The sequence below is a fragment of the Silurus meridionalis genome, chromosome 19, assembly GCF_014805685.1.
Source record: "Silurus meridionalis isolate SWU-2019-XX chromosome 19, ASM1480568v1, whole genome shotgun sequence".
Taxonomy (NCBI): domain Eukaryota; kingdom Metazoa; phylum Chordata; class Actinopteri; order Siluriformes; family Siluridae; genus Silurus; species Silurus meridionalis.
Genome location: NC_060902.1, coordinates 13,877,702 through 13,901,901, shown reverse-complemented (window position 1 = coordinate 13,901,901; position 24,200 = coordinate 13,877,702). Strand labels below are relative to the sequence as shown.

The window sequence follows — 24,200 nt, the reverse complement described above, 5'->3', positions numbered from 1 at the left end:
CAACGGTTCAGACTAAGACACTGCACATCATGTATGTGTTTGGTTTTGTGAATGTGTTACCCTTGTCAGGGTTCATTATGTAAACCAACAAATCACGTTAATATTTCTTTTTGATTACTTCTTCATTACATTAGAAATCATCAGCCAAAGCAAAGTATGAACAGATGCAAGTTTGATCGCAATCTGAAAGTATGCAATTTCCACTGACTGTTTCCTTCTTCATCAAGCTCATATGTGATGTGACTACACCATATCTGCTCGTATGTCATGTGACTACACCACCATGTCTGCTCGTATGTGATGTGACTACACCACCATGTCTGCTCGTATGTGATGTGACCACACCACCATGTCTGCTCATCTGTGATGTGACTACACCACCATGTCTGCTCGTATGTGATGTGACTACACCACCATGTCTGCTCGTATGTGATGTGACCACACCACCATGTCTGCTCATCTGTGATGTGACTACACCACCATGTCTGCTCATCTGTGATGTGACCACCACCATGTCTGCTCATCTGTGATGTGACCACCACCATGTCTGCTCATCTGTGATGTGACCACACCACCATGTCTGCTCATATGTGAGCATATAAACACAAAAAAAATAGTCATATTGACTAATTAATAACAGCAATTAATAAATCAATCATAAACTACAATGGCAATACCTCACATTTTTTGGGTAGACTCTATACGTAGGTTTTTATAGTGTACCTCAATGGAAGATTGTGAGTGGAAACTGGAGTGTACCAGTGCACTGATTGGTACTAAATCAAAAAACATGCAAATTGATTTGAGCTCTTTATGTCTTGGGTAGGTAATTTTCAGCCATATGTGCTTCTGCTGCATACTGTTACCACAAAATTGGGGACACACAATTTTATAGGATGCTTTTGGATTCAGCAGCATTCAATTTTTCCAAGACCTGTTCCAGCATGACAATGTTCTCGTGCACAAAGCCAGCACAATGAACATATGGTTTACATGGGTTGGAATGGAAGATCTTGACTGGCCTGCTATAGAGCTCTGATCCCAACAACAGTACCGGTTTTCACTAACACCCTTGTAGTGAAATAACCACAACTCTCCACAAGCACACTCATTCATCACTTATCACTTAGTTTATTATAATCGATAATGGGAAGGTGAAAAGAAGCTTCAGCAGAGTTTGTAACAATTGTACACAGTTGTACACTTTATAAAAAAATACAAAACCAATTGCTAATATTAATTTCTATAATAAGTGAAATGTAAGGAGACATTTATTACCTACAAAATGAACGAGTCTCCAGTGTCGGTTTTAAAACATCAGAATTTGCTCAATTCAGTCCAGTTATCTGCTTTTTTAGCGAAACCATTTAGCTCCTCTACCTCGAACCCTGCCGAGTAAATTACTTTCACATTCACTTGTATGGCGATCCGGCAGTCGCTCTTATCCAGAGTGACTTACAAAAGCTGTTCGGACATCGAGTGGATCTTCAATAACCTAGGTGCAACAAAGAAGACTTGTTTGGCCTGACAAAGATGCTGTGCCATGTAAACGCAAATTGTTGAAATGGTGCAAAATTAGTAGAAGCTATAAAAGCAAAAGAAAAAATAACTGCAAAAAGGAAACAATGACTGTGGGACAGAATTAGAAATGGAATAATGAGGGAAAACGAGCAGTGAAGTGCAGCACAAGTGATGAATGATAGAGCAGAATAAAAAAAAAAAAAAAAAGACACTGCCTCCACTATCCTCAATGTGCACCGAAAAAAGTTGCTTAAAAAGACCAAACCAGAATTGGTCATTTTCAGCCAAACAGCTGGGCAGATTGCACTGACGTATCAAGTATTTATTAGATTATTTGGTTATTTGAACAGAATAATTAGATTTTTCTTTCTACTTTAATATGCTTTAACTGATTTCTGATCCCTTTCATTTTTATGCTAATGTAAAAAAAAAAAAAAAAAGGTTTATTGTACAAAAGCTTATTTTGCACAAAATATAGGGCTTATATATATATTTTTGTAATATACATAATTCTGTGCTGATAGAAACTGAAGGAATAGAAAACGTGGATTAGAGGTCGATTATTACACAGACGCATCTGACGCATCAAAACGTGTGTGTACAGTATGTTCTGCGCTTGCGAGAGAGAACATAACTTTCTTAAACCAGCAGGTGGCAGTAGTCTAAATTCGGAATCCAATCAAGGAAACCGGAAGAGCTACAACTGTGGATAGATAAAGCAAGCATCGTTTACACCTGCCACAATTAACTCGCCTGCCAAGTTATCTGCTAAGCTAATTAGCCAATCGGATTTCTTTTTCTCACCGACAAGTACAATCGCCCAAAAAACAGCTGATGCGCCTCGACATTCCCAGACGGATGACCGTCAGCTTGGTGTGTCCCGGGCTTTAAGTTCTTAAATTGTACGTAATCCAGCCTGATATATTTCATTGGTTAAATATGATGCTGCTTTTGGAGAGAGAATTTGTATAACATTTGAGAGAGAATAAGAGTATTTTTTTGGAACTGTATAGTATAGTATGTGTAATAACAAATATCCCTAATTATTACTATATATATTTTTTAAGTTTGGAGAGAAACTCGTCATATGGCAACACATCAAAATTCTGGATTCTTGCACACGCACACGCAAATTACATATGCGTGCGCAAATCCATATACACACTTGTACGCATGAATGATTCTCAGCTCGTTTCCCTCGCTCACACACACATACACGCACAAAACCTGCCCCCACACACACAACTCCCTCGGAGTGATGATCTCAATGGAGCAGTTAGAGTCATTAGTACTCTATACTGCACACCATGGAACATACGGCATATGCGCTTCATATCGCACATCCCACACTGTTCCACTCTCGCCCTTTCTCTCTCTCTCTCACACACACACACACACTTACAGACACATTAGAGGCCATCCTAGTGTCAATGTAAATCGGCCCGTTGCACGCTAAGTCCCTGGTGTATGTGTCAGGAGGGTTTGTTCTAAAGAATAATATAGTGTACATTGTATAAAACTTTCTTTCGGCTTCTCCCATTAGGGGTCACCACAGCGGATCATCTGTATTCATGATCCGCATGTTTGATTTGGCACGCGTTTTTACGCTGGATGCCCTTCCTAACGCAACCCTCCCCATTTATCCAAGCTTGGGACCGGCACTAAGAGTGCACTGGCTTGTGCAACCCTAATGGCTGGGGTTGATTCCCTGCCCGGGAATTGAACCCAGGCCGCAGCGGTGAGAGTGCCGCATCCTAACCACTAGACCACCAGGGAACCCTAGAGTGTACATAGGGCCCTAAAAACCTGCTCATTATAGAGACCCAACATGGTCTTCCACTATTCAAGTCAATCCATCGCAAGGTTCTGTGCATTGTGTGTCCTCAAAATGGGATCAGAGGTTTCTGAAATGCCTAAACAAGGTCATCTGGCACCAAGAAACATGGCAGCAAGCCATTAATATCACACATTTTACTCCATTATGATGTTTGATTAAAATGATTAAAATGACTCTTTATCCTGTATTAGCATGATCGTCTCTTTCGACAATTGGATTATGGTTTCTTCAGGTTTCACCAAATCAAATGTAAGACATTTTAAGACCTTTTTAAGACCTAATTAAGAATGAAATTTAAGACATCAAAAACACACAAATATGTTTTTAGCAACATCTTAACCGGCTCTAAATGAGTCTAAGCCTAATATCGCTAAACATGCACTTCCCCATGGCTGAAAACTAAAATCCGAGTCAAGCCAGTGACAGAAAGCTGATTGGCTGTTGCCTGTTGGTCTCATTTGCAGTCGTATTACAGCGAATTAAATTAGGACTAGCGAAAGCCACGCAAACTAACAAACAAACAAACCAAAAACGTTCTAAAGAGCTCTCAATGAGCATTAACGGTGGCGTTACATGAGCGTCGGAAAATTAAGACCTGTTTAAAATTATTTAAGCCGTAAAACTGCTGACTTTTTAAAGCCTTAAATTAAGACTCAAATATTTGTAAATATTTTAGACTTCTTAAGACTACACAGAAACCCTGTGGATGCATGAGCAGGACAGAGGGCTTTCTATAATATGTGTGTGTAATAGTTTTCTCAGTGTGTTTAAGCACAAAGCACTGCTTATTTCTGATTAATTGTATCATGTTTGTGCAATGAGGCTCTCTGGAGATGTGTACAGCTTGCTGGGATCTCTGTACATAACCCTGAGGTCTTCTCTCCGTCTCTTTCAGTGTCATTACCTAAGCAATTAGCATCACTAATCGCAATCATACTCCAACCATAGGGAAGTGTTAGGACGGAAAATGTCGTCGTGCTAATGTAAGTGAGGATGTGATTACGTTGCGGAAGGATGACGCATCTGCGGCGACGCTAAAGGTCGCTAAGGCGACGGCGTTAATGTACCTCGTAGACCCCGATTTCGCAGGACGCCTCCCTACAGTGTTTCTTTTATATTTCGCCCGTGTCTTCAGGGACTGGGTGGATAAATTTGCAAATTACTGCTGCGGGTGTCACAAGGCAATGCTACTTACATGCAAGAGCACTTGGCTTTCATTAGCTGCTCTTAGGTTAAAAAAAAAAACATAACGCAGAGAGTGTGTCTGCCGGCTGATTCGAGGAGAGAACAAAGCGAGACAGAGATACGGCGACTACTGTGTTTGGTTTTTAATATGTAGTTATGAAGAGAAATAGAAGCAATATGGTCAGAAACAGGCATGTAGATGCTAAGTGCAGAGTGAGAGTCAGCTAAACAAACATGCTATTTCACTGGCTTTTACCAGTATTGTGTCATGTTTGATGGAGTGTGTGGGGAAAAGGGAAACGAAAGATGTGCGTCAAGGTGCTTTCTAATGTTTGCGCATCGAAACCACTTTAGGGATTTAATGGCAGAGGCATGTCACTGAGAAGAAGATCAAGAAAAGGTTTGAAGTTGACAAGCAGCACCAGGGGTATCGGAAGCTAATAAATGGCAATAAATGGCAAAAAACTAAACATTTGGATGTGGAATATACAAGAAGACCAAACACAAATGGCCATCATTTGAGGGAAAAAAATCAAATTGAGTATTCCATTGTGAGATGATGTGCAACACTGGAGCAGTATGAGGATCCATATGCAAGCGGGTTATTACAAATTTTAGAAAACATTTATTCTTGTCCTTTTACAGCAACAGTGAAATTCTTTTTTCGCATATTTCAGCGATGTCAGGAAGCTGGAGTCAAAGCACAGGGTTAGCCATGATACAGCACCCCCACAGCACAGAGGGATAAGGGCCTTGTTCAAGGGCCCAAGAGTGGCAGCTTGAACCGGCGACCTTCTGATCAGTAACCCAAGGCTAATGGGTAATCCAAAGAGAAGGCAAGTAATAACAATCATTGGTGGGAACTGGCAAGATTTCACAATAAACAATACACTATGAGCTGCTTCGATCGTCTCCAATCAGTAAGTGATGAGGATGTGATAATTAAATACTGTGCTAGGAGTCAGTGAGGCTGCCCTCTACTGGAAAAAGAGAAAATGAATCCTGAAATCAACCTACACATGGTTATATGTTTGTGTTATTTTTTTTCATCCTTGTTTGATGTGGTGCTCGAAATATGTAAAGGTGACCCTTGTTCATGTCTTACACATTATTTATTTGCTCGCCCTACAACCTGGTTTCAGTATGGGGAATGCAAACATGAAGGTCAATTCGGGAAATAAATCTTTCTGGGGTGCAGCGTCTTTGCTGGACTGTTGTGGAACCAGAAGATGAAAAAGATTCCTTCAGGTTCGACACACACTATATTGCCAAAAGTTTGCGTACACCTGGTCATAAGGATTGTATGTGGTTTTCGAACATTGCGTTCCACATTTAGTCCAAATTTGTTTTTAGATATCCCTCCACTCTTCTGGGAAGATGTTCCACTAGATTTTGGAGTGTGCTATGACCTTTTTTTGTTTATCAAAAAAAGCTCCAAGGGTGTTAGTAAAGTCTGGTACTGATGTAGGTGAGGTGAGGGGGGCCTGGGGTTCAGTCAGCATTCCAATTCATCCCAAAGTTGTTCAGGGTTGAGAGCAGAGCGCTCTAGCAGGCCATGTACACTATATCTTCATGGAGCTCACGTTGTGCACAAGGGCATTGCCATGCTTGAACAGGTTTGGGTTTCCAAGTTCAAGTGAATATTGTCTATATTATATTGTCTATGTTATGTCGAGAATGACCCCAGGGAAGATCCAGGACCTGCTGGAAAGGGATTGCTTTCTGCACAATTTGTATAATCCTTATACCTTCAAACAAACTAAGCTAATCTCAGCATTTAGATGCAGCAGAACTTCATCAGTAGTGCAGACATCTGCGGTTTCACCTATTATTGCAAGGTCCTCAATCACGTTAACACAACACGGCATTTATTGCTATCAGGCTTGTTCAGCACTCCTATGCTGTTGTATGATCAGCAGTTTAAAAAAAAGATGCAGGGTTAGCTTCACACACCTTGAAGGAAGCTATTGTGAGACCTCAGCCTCCCGGATTTTTTAGCTTCCATGCTGTATGTTCTCAGAAAAGCAAGCTGTAATCTGCAATCCATTTTGTAGGAACTTTATATACAGTGTCCTAAGCAAAGATCAATGGACGAATCCGTGTTTAAAGGAGCAAAATGATAATAGACAAGGAATTAGCATTGAAATATCATGAGACATTATTTATGGTATCATATGAATTACTAGCACATGTTTAGTTATAGTACGTCACTAGTAGTCAAGTTAACTCAAGTCAAGTTTATTTCTATAGCGCGTTTTAAAACAGACATTGTCTCAAAGCAGCTTTACAGAATTTTAACAATTAATGTGAACGATGTGTATTAATCACTAATGAGCAGCCGTGTTGACTGTGGCACTTCCTTAGATGTTATGAGGAAGAAACCTTGAAAGGAACCAGACTCAAAAGGGAAACCCATCCTCATTTGGGTGACATCAAAAGTGTGATTCTAGTCTTTAAACAATACAGAACACTGGAGAGTGAGAACTAACATGAGCACTGGAATGTAAGATTATGAGTAATGTTCTTTCTACAGTCTTATACAGATTTGAGATTATGGAATCAGGAGCTACTGAGCAACTCATAAAATAGCTCAACATCTGCAATCATCACAGATCCAACACCAGCTTCTCCATGCCAAAGCCTTTAAACACTCAAAGAGGTCCAATGTCCAAACTCTACATGAAGTGGGATCCAAATGGCGCTGGTACGTCTCTAGATGGTTCGGGATGTTTGTGGGGTCGGGATCTACTTCTTTGTAAACACTATTACAGTGATTTCTTTTTTCCTTGTGTATGTTCTGAAAAGAATCTACCTTAAACTATTTGGATGCCAGGAACTTAATACATTACCGCCTAAATTCAAACCACCAAGCGACCAAAATGACGTAAGATCGGAAAATCGTAAGTCGAACCATAACTCGGGGACCCTCTGTATTTAGTAATCATGTTGGGGGAAACGCAAGTCTAGGCTGTGCATGTGAATGGATTGTTCAAGCATAAAGTGCTGCAATAGCGTGATCCGAATATCCAATGTTGAAAGACTGTTTAATTAACAACTAATTAATTAGTGAGGGTTGAAAGCACTACGGATGTGTAACATTTCTTTTTTTTACAAGCTTGAGATGATAGCAAGACCTTGGAAGAAGTTCATCCATGTTCCCAGGGTGCACTCATTTGACCAGGCAGGTGGCTACATGTTTAAATTCAGTGCTGCATCAGAACTTAAGGGGTGCATCATCATCTCTCTCTCTCTCTCTCTCTCTCTCTCTCTCTCTCACTCTCTTAATCGTATTATGGTGATCAAAGGCTTTGCAGACCCTGATGCAGCTAGGTGACAGGTATGTTTGCTTAGCTCAAAGTTATAACACCATTATTTTGAAAAAAGCTGTACTCGCTATGAAGATGTGAGATAATGAGCTGCATGCATAAGCATATAAAAAAACACACACACACACACACAGCTGCTGAAAGCTCAAAACATGGTCAATGATCAGGCTTGACCTTTTATAGCCCCTCAGGATTGAGTGTCAGTATTGAGTAGACATCACCACACTCCATAATGAGGTGGAGCGGCTTAATCTCGAATTAAATCCTGACACTAGAGAGACCTCTTCTCTTTTTTTTTTCGGCCGCTCTGTCTATCTGTCCTCTTTTCCCCCGTGTTTAGAAAATGGCTATCGATTTCTGATGAGCAGGCTTTTCACACAGCAAAAGATACGATTGGAGGATCTCTTCACCTTGTAGACGAGACTCGTTGACGAACCTCGAGAGGAGCCTTGAGAGGAACCTTGAGAGGAGCCTTGAGAGAACCCTTGAGAGGTTTCGAAAGACAATGAAACAGGAGAGGAAGTAGCATTTGGAGAGGCGTTGCGATTTTTATGCAAAACGGAGTATTAAAATTGCTAATTCACACCTGTTTGTGACTGCCAGTATAAAGTATTAGTGTTTTTTTTTTAAACCATCGCACCCAATTGGGGTTCTTCTCCAAACTGTTGCCACAAAGTTTTCATGAAGTACATGATTTACAACAGTATTTTTCCCCTTCAATAGAACTAAGAGGTCCAAACCCGTTCCAGTGAAAAGGTCCCTGTGCACAAAGCAAGCTCTTTGAAGACATGAAAGACTGGAAGAAGTCGAGTGTCCTTCAGAGAGTCCTGATCTCAACCCTTTCAAACACCTTTAGAATGATCTGGAATGCCAACCTTTCCAGCACAGAGAGGTGGGGGGTATAGGGGTAGGGTGTGGTTAAGTAAAGCAGGAAGGGCATGTGTGTGTGTGTGTGTGTGTGTGTGTGTGTGTGTGTGTGTGTGTGTGTGTGTGAGATGGTCAGGTGTCCACTTTTGGCAATATAGTGCATTTACAGTCCATGACCACCACCAATGGTGCTGCAGGTATTTCTGTATGACATCATACTTACAGGGACACAAGTAAATAACATTTTGTAACTTGGAGTGGACATTACAACTGTCTTTAATTAAAATAGAGAAAAAAAAAACCAACAGACTGGCCAAAGGCAAAAAGCACAAGAAAAAACAACTGAAAGAGATAAAGAAATGAACCAGAGGTGAATAGTATGCTGAACTCAAGGTCTTCATCAAGTAGATTTGACTAATGTTCTGAACAATCCAGTGCCAAACAACCAACCACATAAAGGTTACCAGAAACCCGATCTGTGTGTTTATTTATCAGCCACGGGTCAGCGAGCCTTTGCCAAGTTCATGTATTTATTCAGCTCCATGACTGCAGGCTGTTCTTCATATCGGGGCTGATAGCTGTGCATATGCTACATCACATTAACACCGCGCCATCTCTCAGGCAGAAACGAGGGAAGATGGCGATGCCAGATCACAGGATGGTGTGATTAAAATGTTTGACGGAAAAAGGAGGAATGTGACAAGAAAGGTGGGAGACTTCCATCTCCTGGCAGACAGAGCATTAGCATTTGCAAAACTAACAAGACCTGTTAAAAGCAAAATGAATACACTGGAGAGAAAGTGCAATGCAGATTCCAATGGTGAAAGCTGGTAAAAATACCGGCGTCACATATTTACTGAACCTGGAACAAATCATGTACATACAGTGCATCTGGAAAGTATTCACAGCGCTTCCCTTTTTCCACATTTTATCTTACAGCTTTTTCCAAAATTGATTTAATGTATTATTTTCCTCAAAATTCTACAAAAAATACCATATAATGACAACTTGAAAGAAGTTTGTTTGAAATCTTTCAATTTATGAAAAAATCGCATGTACATAAGGATTCACAGCCTTTGCCGTGACACTCAAACTTAAGCTCAGGTGCATCCTGTTTCAACTAAACATCCTTGAGATGTTTTTACAACTTGATTGGAGTCCACCTGTGGTAAATTTAGTCGATCGGACGTGATTTGGAAAGGCACACACCTTCTATATAAGGTCCCTCAGTTAACATGTCAGAGCACAAACCAAGCCATGAAGTTTAACGAATTGTTTGTAGACCTCCGAGACAGGATTGTATCGAGGCACAAATCTGGGGAAGGGTACAGAAAAATGTGGCTGCTCAACCAAACCGAGCGATCGGGGGAGAAAGGCCTCAGTCAGGAGGTGACCGAAAACCCGACGCCACTCTGAAAGAGCTCCAGCGTTCCTCTGTGGAGAGAGGAGAACCTTCCAGAAGAACAACCATCTCTGCAGCACTCCACCAATTTGGTCTCTCAGACCATCAAAAACAAAGATCTAACTCTTCGGCCTGAATGCCAAGCGTCTAGAGAAAACCAGGCACCGCTCATCACCTGACCAATACTATCCCTACAGTGAAGCATGGTGGTGGCAGCAACATGCTGTGGGGATGATTTTCAGTGTCAGGAACCCCCATCCAACCTGATGGAGATTAAGAGGTTCTGCAAAGATGAATGGGAGAAACGGGCCAAAAATAAGTGCCAAGCTTGTAGAATCAAACTCAAAAGACTTGAGGCTGTGATTTGTTCCAAAGGTGCTTTAACAAAGTTTTGAGTAAAGGCTGGGAATACTGATGTGCATGTGTTTTGTTATTTTTTCCATTTTTTTTTTTTTTTTTTGAAATTTGCAAAGATTTCAAGCATACTTCTCTTAAGTTGTCATTATGGAGTATTGATTGTAACATTTTGTAACTTGGAGTGGACATTACAACTGTCTTTAATTAAAATAGAGAAAAAAAAAACAACAGACTGGCCAAAGGCAAAAAGCACAAGAAAAAAACAACTGAAAGAGATAAAGAAATGAACCAGAGGTGAATAGTATGCTGAACTCAAGGTCTTCATCAAGTAGATTTGACTAATGTTCTGAACAATCCAGTGCCAAACAACCAACCACATAAAGGTTACCAGAAACCCGATCTGTGTGTTTATTTATCAGCCACGGGTCAGCGAGCCTTTGCCAAGTTCATGTATTTATTCAGCTCCATGACTGCAGGCTGTTCTTCATATCGGGGCTGATAGCTGTGCATATGCTACATCACATTAACACCGCGCCATCTCTCAGGCAGAAACGAGGGAAGATGGCGATGCCAGATCACAGGATGGTGTGATTAAAATGTTTGACGGAAAAAGGAGGAATGTGACAAGAAAGGTGGGAGACTTCCATCTCCTGGCAGACAGAGCATTAGCATTTGCAAAACTAACAAGACCTGTTAAAAGCAAAATGAAAACACTGGAGAGAAAGTGCAATGCAGATTCCAATGGTGAAAGCTGGTAAAAATACCGGCGTCACATATTTACTGAACCTGGAACAAATCATGTACATACAGTGCATCTGGAAAGTATTCACAGCGCTTCACTTTTTCCACATTTTATCTTACAGCTTTTTCCAAAATTGATTTAATGTATTATTTTCCTCAAAATTCTACAAAAAATACCATATAATGACAACTTGAAAGAAGTTTGTTTGAAATCTTTCAATTTATGAAAAAATCGCATGTACATAAGGATTCACAGCCTTTGCCGTGACACTCAAACTTAAGCTCAGGTGCATCCTGTTTCAACTAAACATCCTTGAGATGTTTTTACAACTTGATTGGAGTCCACCTGTGGTAAATTTAGTCGATCGGACGTGATTTGGAAAGGCACACACCTTCTATATAAGGTCCCTCAGTTAACATGTCAGAGCACAAACCAAGCCATGAAGTTTAACGAATTGTTTGTAGACCTCCGAGACAGGATTGTATCGAGGCACAAATCTGGGGAAGGGTACAGAAAAATGTGGCTGCTCAACCAAACCGAGCGATCGGGGGAGAAAGGCCTCAGTCAGGGAGGTGACCGAAAACCCGACGGCCACTCTGAAAGAGCTCCAGCGTTCCTCTGTGGAGAGAGGAGAACCTTCCAGAAGAACAACCATCTCTGCAGCACTCCACCAATTTGGTCTCTCAGACCATCAAAAACAAAGATCTAACTCTTCGGCCTGAATGCCAAGCGTCTAGAGAAAACCAGGCACCGCTCATCACCTGACCAATACTATCCCTACAGTGAAGCATGGTGGTGGCAGCAACATGCTGTGGGGATGATTTTCAGTGTCAGGAACCCCCATCCAACCTGATGGAGATTAAGAGGTTCTGCAAAGATGAATGGGAGAAACGGGCCAAAAATAAGTGCCAAGCTTGTAGAATCAAACTCAAAAGACTTGAGGCTGTGATTTGTTCCAAAGGTGCTTTAACAAAGTTTTGAGTAAAGGCTGGGAATACTGATGTGCATGTGTTTTGTTATTTTTTCCATTTTTTTTTTTTTTTTGAAATTTGCAAAGATTTCAAGCATACTTCTCTTAAGTTGTCATTATGGAGTATTGATTGTAAGATTTTGTAAAATAATGAATTCAAGCTATTTTGGAATAAAGCCGTAACATAATAAAATGTGGAAAATTCAAATTGGAACTGGATTGGATCTCAAAAGCCTATATTTACCAATTGATTTTTGCAGCATAAGCTGAAAAATGTCCTGCTTGACATAAAAAAATCACTTGGTCACTATACAAGCTGCATTTTTTTTTATCTTCTTTTCAAGAGAATGAAAAAACAGTGGCGGGTGAGAAAATGGTTGCTTATAGCTATTATATTTGCATTCCTGCTCATTTGTGCAATTATAAAACCAGCCAATCAAGTAGAAGCTCAAGCTGAATACTCGATTTCTGCCGATCTCATGGGATTTCCACGCACACAACATTCTCCAAAGTGGAAATGAGTGAGGGGAAAAAAAAGCATCCAGTGATCAGAAGTAGGATTGGTGAAAATACCTTGTTGATGACAAAGGCGTGAGGAGCATGGCCAGGCTGGTTCAAGCTGACAGGTAACTGAAATAATCACTTTGTACAATCAAAGAAAAGCATCTCAGAATATGTCAGACCTTGAGACGGATGGGCCACAGCAGCAGAATACATAAGGCACAGGCTCACCAATCACTGATTCTGAATCTCTTTCTTGCAAAACATCATCCTGCCAAAATGTCATATGTACATTTACGGTATTGGGCAGACACCCTTATCCTTATGTTAAATATAGTCATCTAAAGGATTGGAAAGAGGAAGGTGGACTTTTCCCAATATATGTACATAAATGTGCAGGGATTTAAACAATTCTATCGAAACATAACTGGGAAAGAACTTGACATGGCAAGACAGAAGGACTTGACAGAAGATCTGAAAAAAAAAAAAGGTATAATGAAATAAGAAATGACGCAAATGAAGCAGAATGGAAGCAACAATACGACAAAACGAAATGGATGACTCAGAGAGGATGCTAACGTCCTACTAAACAACGGCATATAAATCTCGACACGGATTCGCATTCTGAAAAGATCAACTAAAGGTCGACATCTGGTCTTTGTGTTGTTTCAGCAGAACCACAGATCTGTAATGAAGCACTGACATGGTAAGTGTATTTTACATCAGCTAGAACTACTTCAAGAGTTCGACTTTAGTAAGTCATCATGGACTGGGTCACAGTGAAACTGGAGCATATTCCAAGACCCCTGGGTGCGAGTCAGAGATAAACCCTAAATGACACCAATCCATCACAAACTAAAAACTTCCAAACAATCAGTTCTTTGAGATCAGTGTCAGCATTAAAATATAGAAGTAATGCACTCCATTATTTGATTCTTTCTTCAATTTCCTTTAACTCACCCAGAATGACTCCATGTTTGTGTGTGTGTGTGTGTGTGTGTGTGTGTGTGTGTGTGTGTGTGTGTGTGTGTGTCTCTGTCCCTGTGTTCTACTTGCTTTGAACTCCAACATGATTCCACATGGCCCAGAGCCTTCACTTCCTCAGACCAGCTGTCTGGAGAATTAGAAAGAAGGCTACTGGCTCTGGAAAAAACTGCTGTGTCCTTTTACACGGATTGATTTTCTAATGCCTGCTCAGATGTAAAAGTCGTTCAAACAGAACTTTTCTCCTCCTTCTGGCTTTTTCTTGCCAACAGACCTCAGTCCATCCCAGCATAAGGAATCAGTCAAGAACAATTTTTCAATCTCTCTGAGTGGATTTCCACTGGGTTGTCTGGTTTCCATCCATCTTCCAAAAAATGACAGGAGGATCGACTACTCTAAATTACTCCTATTGTAGTTCTGAGTTTCTGTGTGTATGCTGGTCTGTGATGTATACCCAAACTGTGTAGGGTGTAGGTGAGAATGTGTAGGTTATATGCGGGGTGGGGATTTTTCCTGGTCCCAACAGGCAGCAAAGCATATTACATTTACATTAATGGCATTTGCCAAACGGCCTTATCCAGAGTGACTTACATTTATCTAATTCGTATAACTATGCAGCCTAGGGGGTTAAGGGCCTTGCTCAGGGGCCCAGCTTGATGTGGCTGGATGGGGTGGGGGATTCTAGTTAGTCCAGTTGATTCGCTACTTTCCACCTCTGGCTAACACCATCATTAGCATCTAGGGTACATCATTTGGACACTGACTTATCCCAATGCATTATGGGAAGTCATGAGTATAATGGAGCGTTTCACTATGCCATTGGACTTTGCTACAGAATAACAAGAGGTGTAGTTTAAGCCTCATGTTAGGTGTGCGTGCATCCTGTTTTAAAGCTGATTGAACTCATTACTATGGATTTAGGTTAAGAGTGACTTAGTTTGCTAATAGTTGCTAGTAGCAACTCTATGTGAAACCATCTGCTAGTATGAATGCCATAAAAAAAGATTCACACGAACAATACAGAAAAAGAAACCATCTTTGGTTGTATGTGGGTGTATGTCAGAAAACCTTATAGACTGTGGAATAGACATGTGCACACAAAAGCCACCGGATTGATGATGCCTTGATTGAAAAAAGCTACAGATTGCAATTAGAGCTGGAGTTTGACAAGAAATGCTATGTTTAAACACACACACTATATATATATATATATATATATATATATATATATATATATATATATATATATATATATATATATATATAGTGTGTGTGTGTGTGTGGTCTCACAATGCATGCCTGCCAGGCATTCTTCTTTTTCTCCCCCTTTTTTGTGGCATTGTCAAATATGAATAGTAGTTTGTGTTTGTATCTCCAAAAATTCATGTCGGGGGTTCGTAGTACAGGGACTCCATCCATCCATCCATCCATCCATCCATCCATCTATCTATATATCTATCTATCTATCTATCTATCTATCTATCTATATATGAATAAAAAACAAATGAGTTTATGCTGAAATGAATCTAGTGCTGTTGTTTTTCACTCCTGTCCGTATTGCCCAAAGGCAGTGTTTGACTGCATTACCATCCTGTTATCTGGACGTGATACAGGCTGCTTGGTCATCACCCAGTCCTGGACATTGTGGGCATTTCAGCAGACAGCTGAGAGAGAATGTGGCACAATTAGTTAGACAGATATAGCTCTGCTGACACGTGAACCCAAGTGTGCATCTCCAGAGGAGCGATCTACCTCCTCTGGTCTTCTCTTCTACAGAGTACAAACTTTATCCTCTAATCTAACCTGTTATCTCTCTGCTGCTCTGAACAACCTCCACCTCCTGTGGCATTACAGTAGAAAATCCTCACACACAGCGTGAGTGCACCGTGGCACAATCTGTGCTAAAGTAGTGATATACAGACGGAAGTAAAATACTTGAGAAACAATTGATAATTATTTATACCATAGTACTGTTGAATACTGGAACCGGATTGGTCAGAAGGTGATTAATAGCAGGGTTATTGAGAATGTCCTTGTTAGAAAATATTCTTTAGAGCAACATCTCATTCACATGAACTTTGAAGGCAAATTTAATAATAATATATGTCTATATACATATATATACAGTACAGACCAAAAGTTTGGACACACCTTCTCATTCAAAGAGTTTTCTTTATTTTCATGACTATGAAAATTGTAGAGTCACACTGAAGGCATCAAGGGCTATTTGACCAAGAAGGAGAGTGATGGGGTGCTGCGCCAGATGACCTGGCCTCCACAGTCACCGGACCTGAACCCAATCGAGATGGTTTAGGGGTGAGCTGGACCGCAGAGTGAATGCAAAAGGGCCAACAAGTGCCAAGCATCTCTCGGGGAACTCCTTCAAGACTGTTGGAAGACCATTTCAGGTGACTACCTCTTGAAGATCATCAAGAGAATGCCAAGAGTGTGCAAAGCAGTAATCAAAGCAAAAGGTGGCTACTTTGAAGAACCTAGAATATGACATTTTTCAGTTGTTTCACACTTTTTTGTTATGTATATAATTCCATATATAATTCCCATGTTAATTCATAGTTTTGATGCCTTCAGTGTGAATCTACAATTTTCATAGTCATGAAAATAAAGAAAACTCTTTGAATGAGAAGGTGTGTCCAAACTTTTGGTCTGTACTGTATATATACATACATATTTACCTTTGTGAAATGAGTCTCTAGTGTTAAGATTTGGAAACTGTCAAAAAAGATTCAAGACATAGGATATGACGCTCTCCAGAAGTGATAGCTGCTATAAATAAGTGTTAACAGGAACTCTCACGGCTGTTCTACAACATTAAATCCAACTATATAAGTGTCATTTATTCATTAATAAACACGAAAATTGTTGAAAAACAAAACACCTTCTGGAATAAAGGCCATTTATGGTGACCCTGAGAAGAGTTTCATCATCCAGCGCCCTTAAAACACCACTTTATTCCAACAAAAATCCTGAACTCTGCTGTTGTGTCTTTGAAAGCTGCTGGAATGAAACTTCGTAAATGTTTTCTAACAGGAAAAACAGTTCAATGCTGTAAAACAGTGAGCTTTTGTGCACTTGGCAACGTGCAACATTTGTTGGCCAGGAAGTCTGTGAGATTTCCCTTGATGGATGGAAAAAAATCACAATCCGCTTTCATCAACGCTCCTCTATTTCTGATCGAGCTGAACATCTGAATGGATTTCGTCCAAACCAAAATAAACGAGACTATAATTAGTTGTGTAGAGATCAGCAATAGAACGCTCCTAGACACTATTAAATAAAGAGTCTGATACTTAAATAGATGGGTTGTACTTATATACAATAAATCTGCACTCTGTGGGATTTATTTTCATTATTAAAGGAACAAATCAAACAGCCACTTTCTGGTTCTTGGTTGCATTTAACGCTGAAAAGCGCCAGAAGTTCTGCTTATGAGTCTACCAAAAAAACAAGTTTCAGATTTTGAATCTCAGCTCACTTGAAAAAAAAAAGGATAAGAGTTTGGTGTTAACAGGGCCAGATTTTTCCATCATGTCTTCTATTTTCTATTTGCTGACAAAACTACACGACACAAACTCGGCAGAATAAGGCGGACCATCTGGTGTCTGCATGTTAACGCTGTTTACTACAATCCAGCTAAAAGGAAAAAAAAGCCTGTGGTTTTTTTTTTGAGTCAGTGTTCAATTATGAATACATCAATTTTTCTGTGTTTTTGTGCAGAGTGAAATTACATGCAGTCATTTGCCCTGTGGCTCTAATGAAAGATGTAAGTTATACCATCACTTATATGTGTGTGTGTGTGTGTGTGTGTGTGTGTGTGTGTGTGTGTGTGTGTGTGTGTGAGTCCTTGATGGAGCAGAATAATTTACTCTAAAAGAGAAAAAATAAAATATAAAAATAAGCATGATCAATATGGAGATTACAGATGAGGGCTCTAAAACCAGTCGAGCATCGCACTTCCAACAATTACACCTCATCCTTGCTTAGGTAGAGCCAATTAAAAGGAGTGTGAGAGAGAGAGAGAGAGAGAGAGAGAGAGAGAGAGAGAGAGAGAGGAAGATTTTCTACTTGATAATTAAGGTGTTTGACAGCTTAAGCGTGTGCATCGTGTTAGCGCTGCATGAAGAGAGATGAGGGCAAAATGCCACCATTAGCCCGTTTAAATCATACTCACAAATTCTGCCAGGCTTCGAGCTGAAAACGAAATGTGAAAAGGAAGACAGGTAGGAATGAGTAGGTGCCGATAAGGACGCGTCCACTGACTAGAAAGAAAAGGAAATCACGTTCGCTTAAATCCGCTTCGGCTCTTTGCGGACCTCGATTCGCCGTTCACAATTCACAAAAGACAGTCTTTTGTTATGCCAAGGTCAAGACAGAGTTATCACTTTATTTTTTTTTCTCCCCCTCTGCTTATCTGTCTTTCCGTCTCACATCTCTCGGCAGGTATTCTTCAGGAAGGGGAAAAAAAACACAGGGGAATTTAAAGAGGAAAGGAAAGTGCCTTTAAATGAATGGATAAATAGATGGAGTGTGTGTGGAACATTTTGGTTAATTAACATGTATTATTCCAAAACAGAACAGCAGGAGTGTGTGGGAGTGTGTGCGTGTGTGTGTGCGTGTGTGTGTGTGTGTGTGTGTGTGTGCATTCTGTACTACAGAAGAGAATGAGGGAGAGGGGAGTTAGCTGCATTTGTTTGTGTGTGTGTGTGTATGTGTGTGTGTGTGTGTGTGTGTGTGTGTGTGTGTGTGTGTGTGTGTATGCTGGCCCAGTGGATTGAATCATATCCCAATTGGACAGCAATGTTTTTTGCTTCTTCTCTTCAAAAACTCAAAAGATTCACCATTAAAATCTCCAAACATCACGTTTAGAAGTAGATGTAGCACAGCATTGAGTTACACTTGGTTACTGTCGATTTCAAGATTATTATCAAATCAGTTCATACAACTGAAATATTTTCTAGTGCAGGTCCTACTTTCTTCTTCAATTTATCATTCTTCTTTACGTCAAAAGAAATGCCATTTTACATAATGTTTGTTGCTCTCATGGATGTTTGGATTTCCACAAAGTTTGCAGGAGATTTTTTTTTAAATGGTGCAGAATGTCACAGCTTTCAAATAAAACATGCAGACACAATTGGACAGGATTGCCCTTTAAACACTCTACCTGCATATTCTTTTCCTTCTATTTCATTCATGCGTTTCCTCACATACACTTTTTCTCGTTCCTTAACTCATACACACTCGCTCATGTGTATGAGAATGAGAATAAGGAAAGTGCAGAAAAATCTGCTGGGTGTACAATCACAATATTTCTGAGGAAGCAGTCAATAGTAGTAGCAGGAGTAGAAGTAGTAATAATAGAAGAAGTAATAGTAGTAATAGTACTAGTAGTGGTGATAGTATCAATAATAGTAGCAGTAATAGTAGTAGTAATAATAGTAGTAATAATAATAGTAGTAGAAATAGTAATACTAGTAGTAGTAGTAGTAGTAGTAATAATAGAAGTAGTAGTAGTAGTAATATAAGTAGTAGTAGTAATAAAAGAAGTAGTAATAATAGTAGTATTATTATTATTATTATTATTATTATTATAATTATTATTATTAGTAGTAGTAGTAATAGTATTAGTAATATTATTATTATCATTATTATTATTATTATTATAATTAGTAGTAGTAGTAGTAGTAGTAATAGTATTAGTAATAGTATTAGTAATATTATTATTATTATCATTATTATTATAATTAGTAGTAGTAGTAGTAGTAGTAATAATAGTAGTAGTAGAAATAGTAATACTAGTAGTAGTAGTAGTAATAATAGTAGTAGTAGTAGTAATATTAGTAATAGTATTAGTAATAGAAGTAGTAATAATAATAGTAGTATTATTATTATTATTATTATTATTATAATTATTATTATTAGTAGCAGTAGTAATAGTATTAGTAATATTATTATTATTATCATTATTATTATTATTATTATAATTAGTAGTAGTAGTAGTAGTAGTAATAGTATTAGTAATAGTATTAGTAATATTATTATTATTATCATTATTATTATAATTAGTAGTAGTAGTAGTAGTAATAATAGTAGTAGTAGTAGTAGTAATATTAGTAGTAGTGGTAGTAATAATAGTAGCAGTAATAGTAGTAGTAGTAATAGTATTAGTAATAGAAGTAGTAATAGTAATAGTAGTAGTAGTATCAATAATAGTAGTAGTAATATTATTATTATTATAATTAGTAGTAGTAATATCAATAATAGTAGTAGTAATAATAATAGTAGTAGTAGTAATAATAGTAGTAATAGTAGTAGAATTAGTAATAGTAATAGTAGTAGTAATAGTAATAGTAGTACTAGTATTATCAATAATAGTAGTAGTAATATTATTAATATTATTATTAGTAGCAGTAGTAGTAATAGTATCAATAATAGTATTAGTAATATTAGTAGTAGTAGTAGTAATAATAGTAATAGTAGTAGTAATATTATTATTATTAGTAGTAGTAGTACTAATAATAGTAGTAATAATAGTAATAGTAGTAGTAGTAGTAATACTAGTAGTATCAATAATAGTAGTAGTAATAATAGTAATAGTAGTAGTAATATTAGTAGTAGTAGTAGTAGTACTAATAATAGTAGTAGTAATATTAGTAGTAGTAGTAGACTTAATGTCAGGTCTCTATCTTTTTTTTCATGGCAAAAACAAGAAGCAGTCAGAGTTATATACGTTGTTTGACATTTAAATTAAATAAAAATGATGTCCATTTCTGGTGATATCTTACCAAACAAGTCCTTTAAGAAAGCTTATTACATTAAAGTGCTGTCTACTGACATTAAGAGAGGGAACGCACATATAATTTGTTGTCTGTACACGTCCTTGTTTAATTTGTAGCATTTGAATGTAGGTTTAAGGTCTAAGGGAGGAATTTGACAGGCTTTTATTTATTGGCTTCTTTGCAGTGCTATCAGCTTGTTCATTTCCTGACAGTCTGCATGACCCAGAAGCCAGCAGAAGGTAATTCCAGAGGACTGATTCTGTAAGAGGTCCACTTTGGTTTAAATGCAGTCTATCAAAGGATGATCAGTTTTTAACGCCTTTATCATTTGGAAATGTGATTTGGGGTCCCTGAAGATTACAAACACAACACCACCTGGTGGTGACAACCACAAACCATGAAATGTCTTCCACTAAATAGCAAGATGAAGTAAATTGTGACTTGTGTATTCTGAAGACTTCTGCATTATTTCAGAGGTATTTCAGTATGCTGTTCATTTCATTTGAATCCACTGACTGATCCCACGCTCTCCAATGATTATAACTGATACTATATCTCAAAATGTAGACAGGATGGGACTCTTGCACAGTGTGACATCCACACTTTGAGTTCAGGTTACACTATGTGCAGAACTTTACACGTTTCCCATCGTGTTCATGTGGGTTTCCTTGAGGTTCCCCTAATTCCTCCTCAACTTGTTCAGTTCGCACCCAAAATGCCTGAGGCAGGCGAAAGCCAGCCAACTGCATCTTCACAAACTGATCCATCACAGGACACACTCAGGAGAAAGTGCTATCAGAGGTTTTCCACATACACAACCTCAAAGATTGGCAAGTGTTGCTATGATTGACAGAAAAGCGAAAGCCTGGCCGAATAAATTCCACAGATGCCTATTCAAGCCCCGCCCCTTTTTAAAACAACATTTCTTTCACAAAATTCACACAATTATCACGTAATTGGTTCTGCCTCGTGCCAAGTTCATATTCTTTTTTTGTGGTATCTCTTTTTCTCTCTAAATACATGCAACACTGAATGCAGGTGTGTGTTTTTGTTTTTCTCCCCTCTAGGAGTCTTGGGGATTTGCAGGTGGATCATACGTTTGTCCAGCAACAAACAAAGCTAAATGCATGCCCTGCTTTAGTGCAGACCATTAAGTCACACTCACACACACACACACACACACACACACACACACACACACACACACACACACAGAGTGCGTGTGTCAACAAATTGTAGACAAGGCAGACCGACTTTCATTACTTCCTGTGTGTACAGTATACACAAATAAATGAACATGCGTCTTCTCACAACCTTTCACATTTACACACACACACACACACACACATTTATATAGTAAATAGTAAATCATGCGCTTTCCATTACAAAACAGATCCAATCTTTGGAACTGAGGAAATCACACAGAATATGTAGTATTACTCACCTCGAGCAGATGACAGCAGGGTACCTGAGAGAGAGAGAGAGAGAGAGAGAGAGAGAGAGAGAGAGAGAGAATCAGTACAGAAAATCATTTCTGCACAAGCAAACATTAACAAGGTTTCTCAGTAAGATATGTTGACAGTAAAGATGTTTAAGACATCAGTTTTCGGAATGCTCCAGTTCATCCCTGACACTTTTTCCAAGTGTAATTTAAGTTGAAAAGCCGATATATTAAGTGAAATGAAATGCGTAGCAGTAGCGAAACAGATGGCAGAAAAAGTTCAGGCTTCAATGGAAGTTATTGCACATGTAACAATTATTAATCTGATCATTTTTGCACATAATTGCCCAAGATAGAAACATTATATAAGTGGGGCACGGAAATCTATAACTATAACGATGTTTATATCGTGGACCATCTGCTTAACACTCAAAGGGGGGAGTTATACAGTTTGATTTCCACAGGCATAAATGATCTCCTGTGGTGCAGCGTGGTTTCTAAACATCCGGTTTTATGTTCATTCTCCACTGTTCTTTTCTGACATGTACACATATGACAAGCTACACTTTTTTTCTTTTAATAAAGAGTTAAGAAACATACGGAGGATGTTCTTTCTTTTTCCAGTACTCCTTTTGTTTTGTTATTTTAGCCATGATACAGCGCCCCTGAAGCACAGAGGGTTAGGGGCCTTGCTCAAGGGCCCAGGAGTGGCAGCTTGGCGATACCGAGGCTTGAACCCCCGACCTTCCGATCAGTAACCCAGAGCCTTAACCACTGAGCTACCACTCCTGTGTGTGTGTGTGTGTGTGTGTGTGTGTGTGTGTGTGTGTGTGTGTGTGTGTGTGTGTGTGTGTGTGTGTGTGTGTGTGTGAGCTATAATTCTTCACTCTGCATTCCCTGTTTTGTGAACGATTTTTCCTCTCAGACCAGTTTTTCCAACAGAAGTTTATTTAAGAAGAACACACTGTATCCATTACTTGGTGTTGCCAAGTATCGCTACACTCTTCACTCCCAGTGTTCTTGGATCATTAATTACTAATTAGCAGGGGTGGAACAAGTCCATCATTCCTCTAACTTGAGTGAAAGTAGAAATCCTCTGCTTAACCCCTATGAGTTTTTGGAACCGCAGGTGGATCCATTATGGAAGATACGAGTGATAAAGTTTATGGACAAAGTCTGGAAAAAGTATCGAGACATCTGACACTGTTACCACCACTTTTAAGACACAATTGTATAGGATGCTTTTGGATGTGGTAGCATTCAATTTGTAATGTAGACACACCCATTCATAGCACGCACTATTCATAGGGTAATAACCTGAGCGAGGAATTTATAATACGTTAAATCCCCCCACCCCATCCCACTTTTTTTTTGCTTCTGAAGTAGAAGCAAAAAAACCTATTTTATTTTTCTACTCAAGTAAAAGTACAAAGGTACTTTTTTTTAAACGAAATTAAATATCAAAAGTGGAAAATACTGTTCTTTTAATTTTTTTGATGAGGCCTTGAGATTTAGCGGAAAAACATCTATAATCATTTATATAGTAAAGGTTTTTGCTAGGAGATGTTTATTTAACAAAGCGATTTTGAAGCAGTCTCTGTGCTTTGCAAAGTTGTTCTGCATGGGAAAATCGTCAGAAAACGGAAGAAGTGATTTTTCTGTAATAAAATGGCAAACTGCAATGATTGAAAGTGAAAAAGAGAGAAAGAGACAGGAAAAGATGATCACTTACAGCAAACGGCTAAAACTGGAACTAACTTCCAGGAACTTCTCAAACATTTCAACAACAACAAATGATATGTATAGAAATATATTAAATATAAACCAATTAAATGCTCAACATGCAACAATGCAATCATTAGGGACGCAGGTTTGTAGACACCCGATCATAAGGTTGGTAACATCCCATTCCACATTTAGTTCCTATTTGCTTTTACTCTTTTGGGAAGATGTTCCACTAGATTTTGGAATATTCTACTGGAGATCTTTGCTCATTCAGCTACAAGGGTGTTAGTAGAATCAGGTACTGATGTAGGTAGGGTGAGGAGTCTTGGGGTTCAGTCAGTGTTTTAATTCAGTTTATAAAATTAAGGTGAGAGCTCTATAGCTGGCCACTTTACATCGACCATTCTAATTCATATAAACCATATCTTCATGAAGTTTGCTTTGTGCACAGAAGTACTGCCATGGTTGAACAGGTTTGGGTCTCCTAAATAAAGTGAAGTGAAAATGTACATCTTATACCATTGTATGACTGCAAAAGTCAGGTGTTC

The 24,200-nt window shown here is 38.8% G+C and overlaps 1 protein-coding gene across 5 annotated transcripts in view; it reads right to left on the bottom strand.

The window, feature by feature from the left end:
• cdh4 (cadherin 4, type 1, R-cadherin (retinal)) overlaps positions 1-24,200 on the bottom strand; it is a 412,242-nt gene that overhangs the window by 88,439 nt on the left and 299,603 nt on the right. For all 5 annotated transcript variants that reach the window (XM_046875037.1, XM_046875039.1, XM_046875038.1 and 2 more), the window contains one exon: positions 21,931-21,954. In XM_046875037.1, the coding sequence (XP_046730993.1) occupies positions 21,931-21,954 (24 nt within the window). The remainder of the gene's footprint in view (positions 1-21,930; positions 21,955-24,200) is intronic.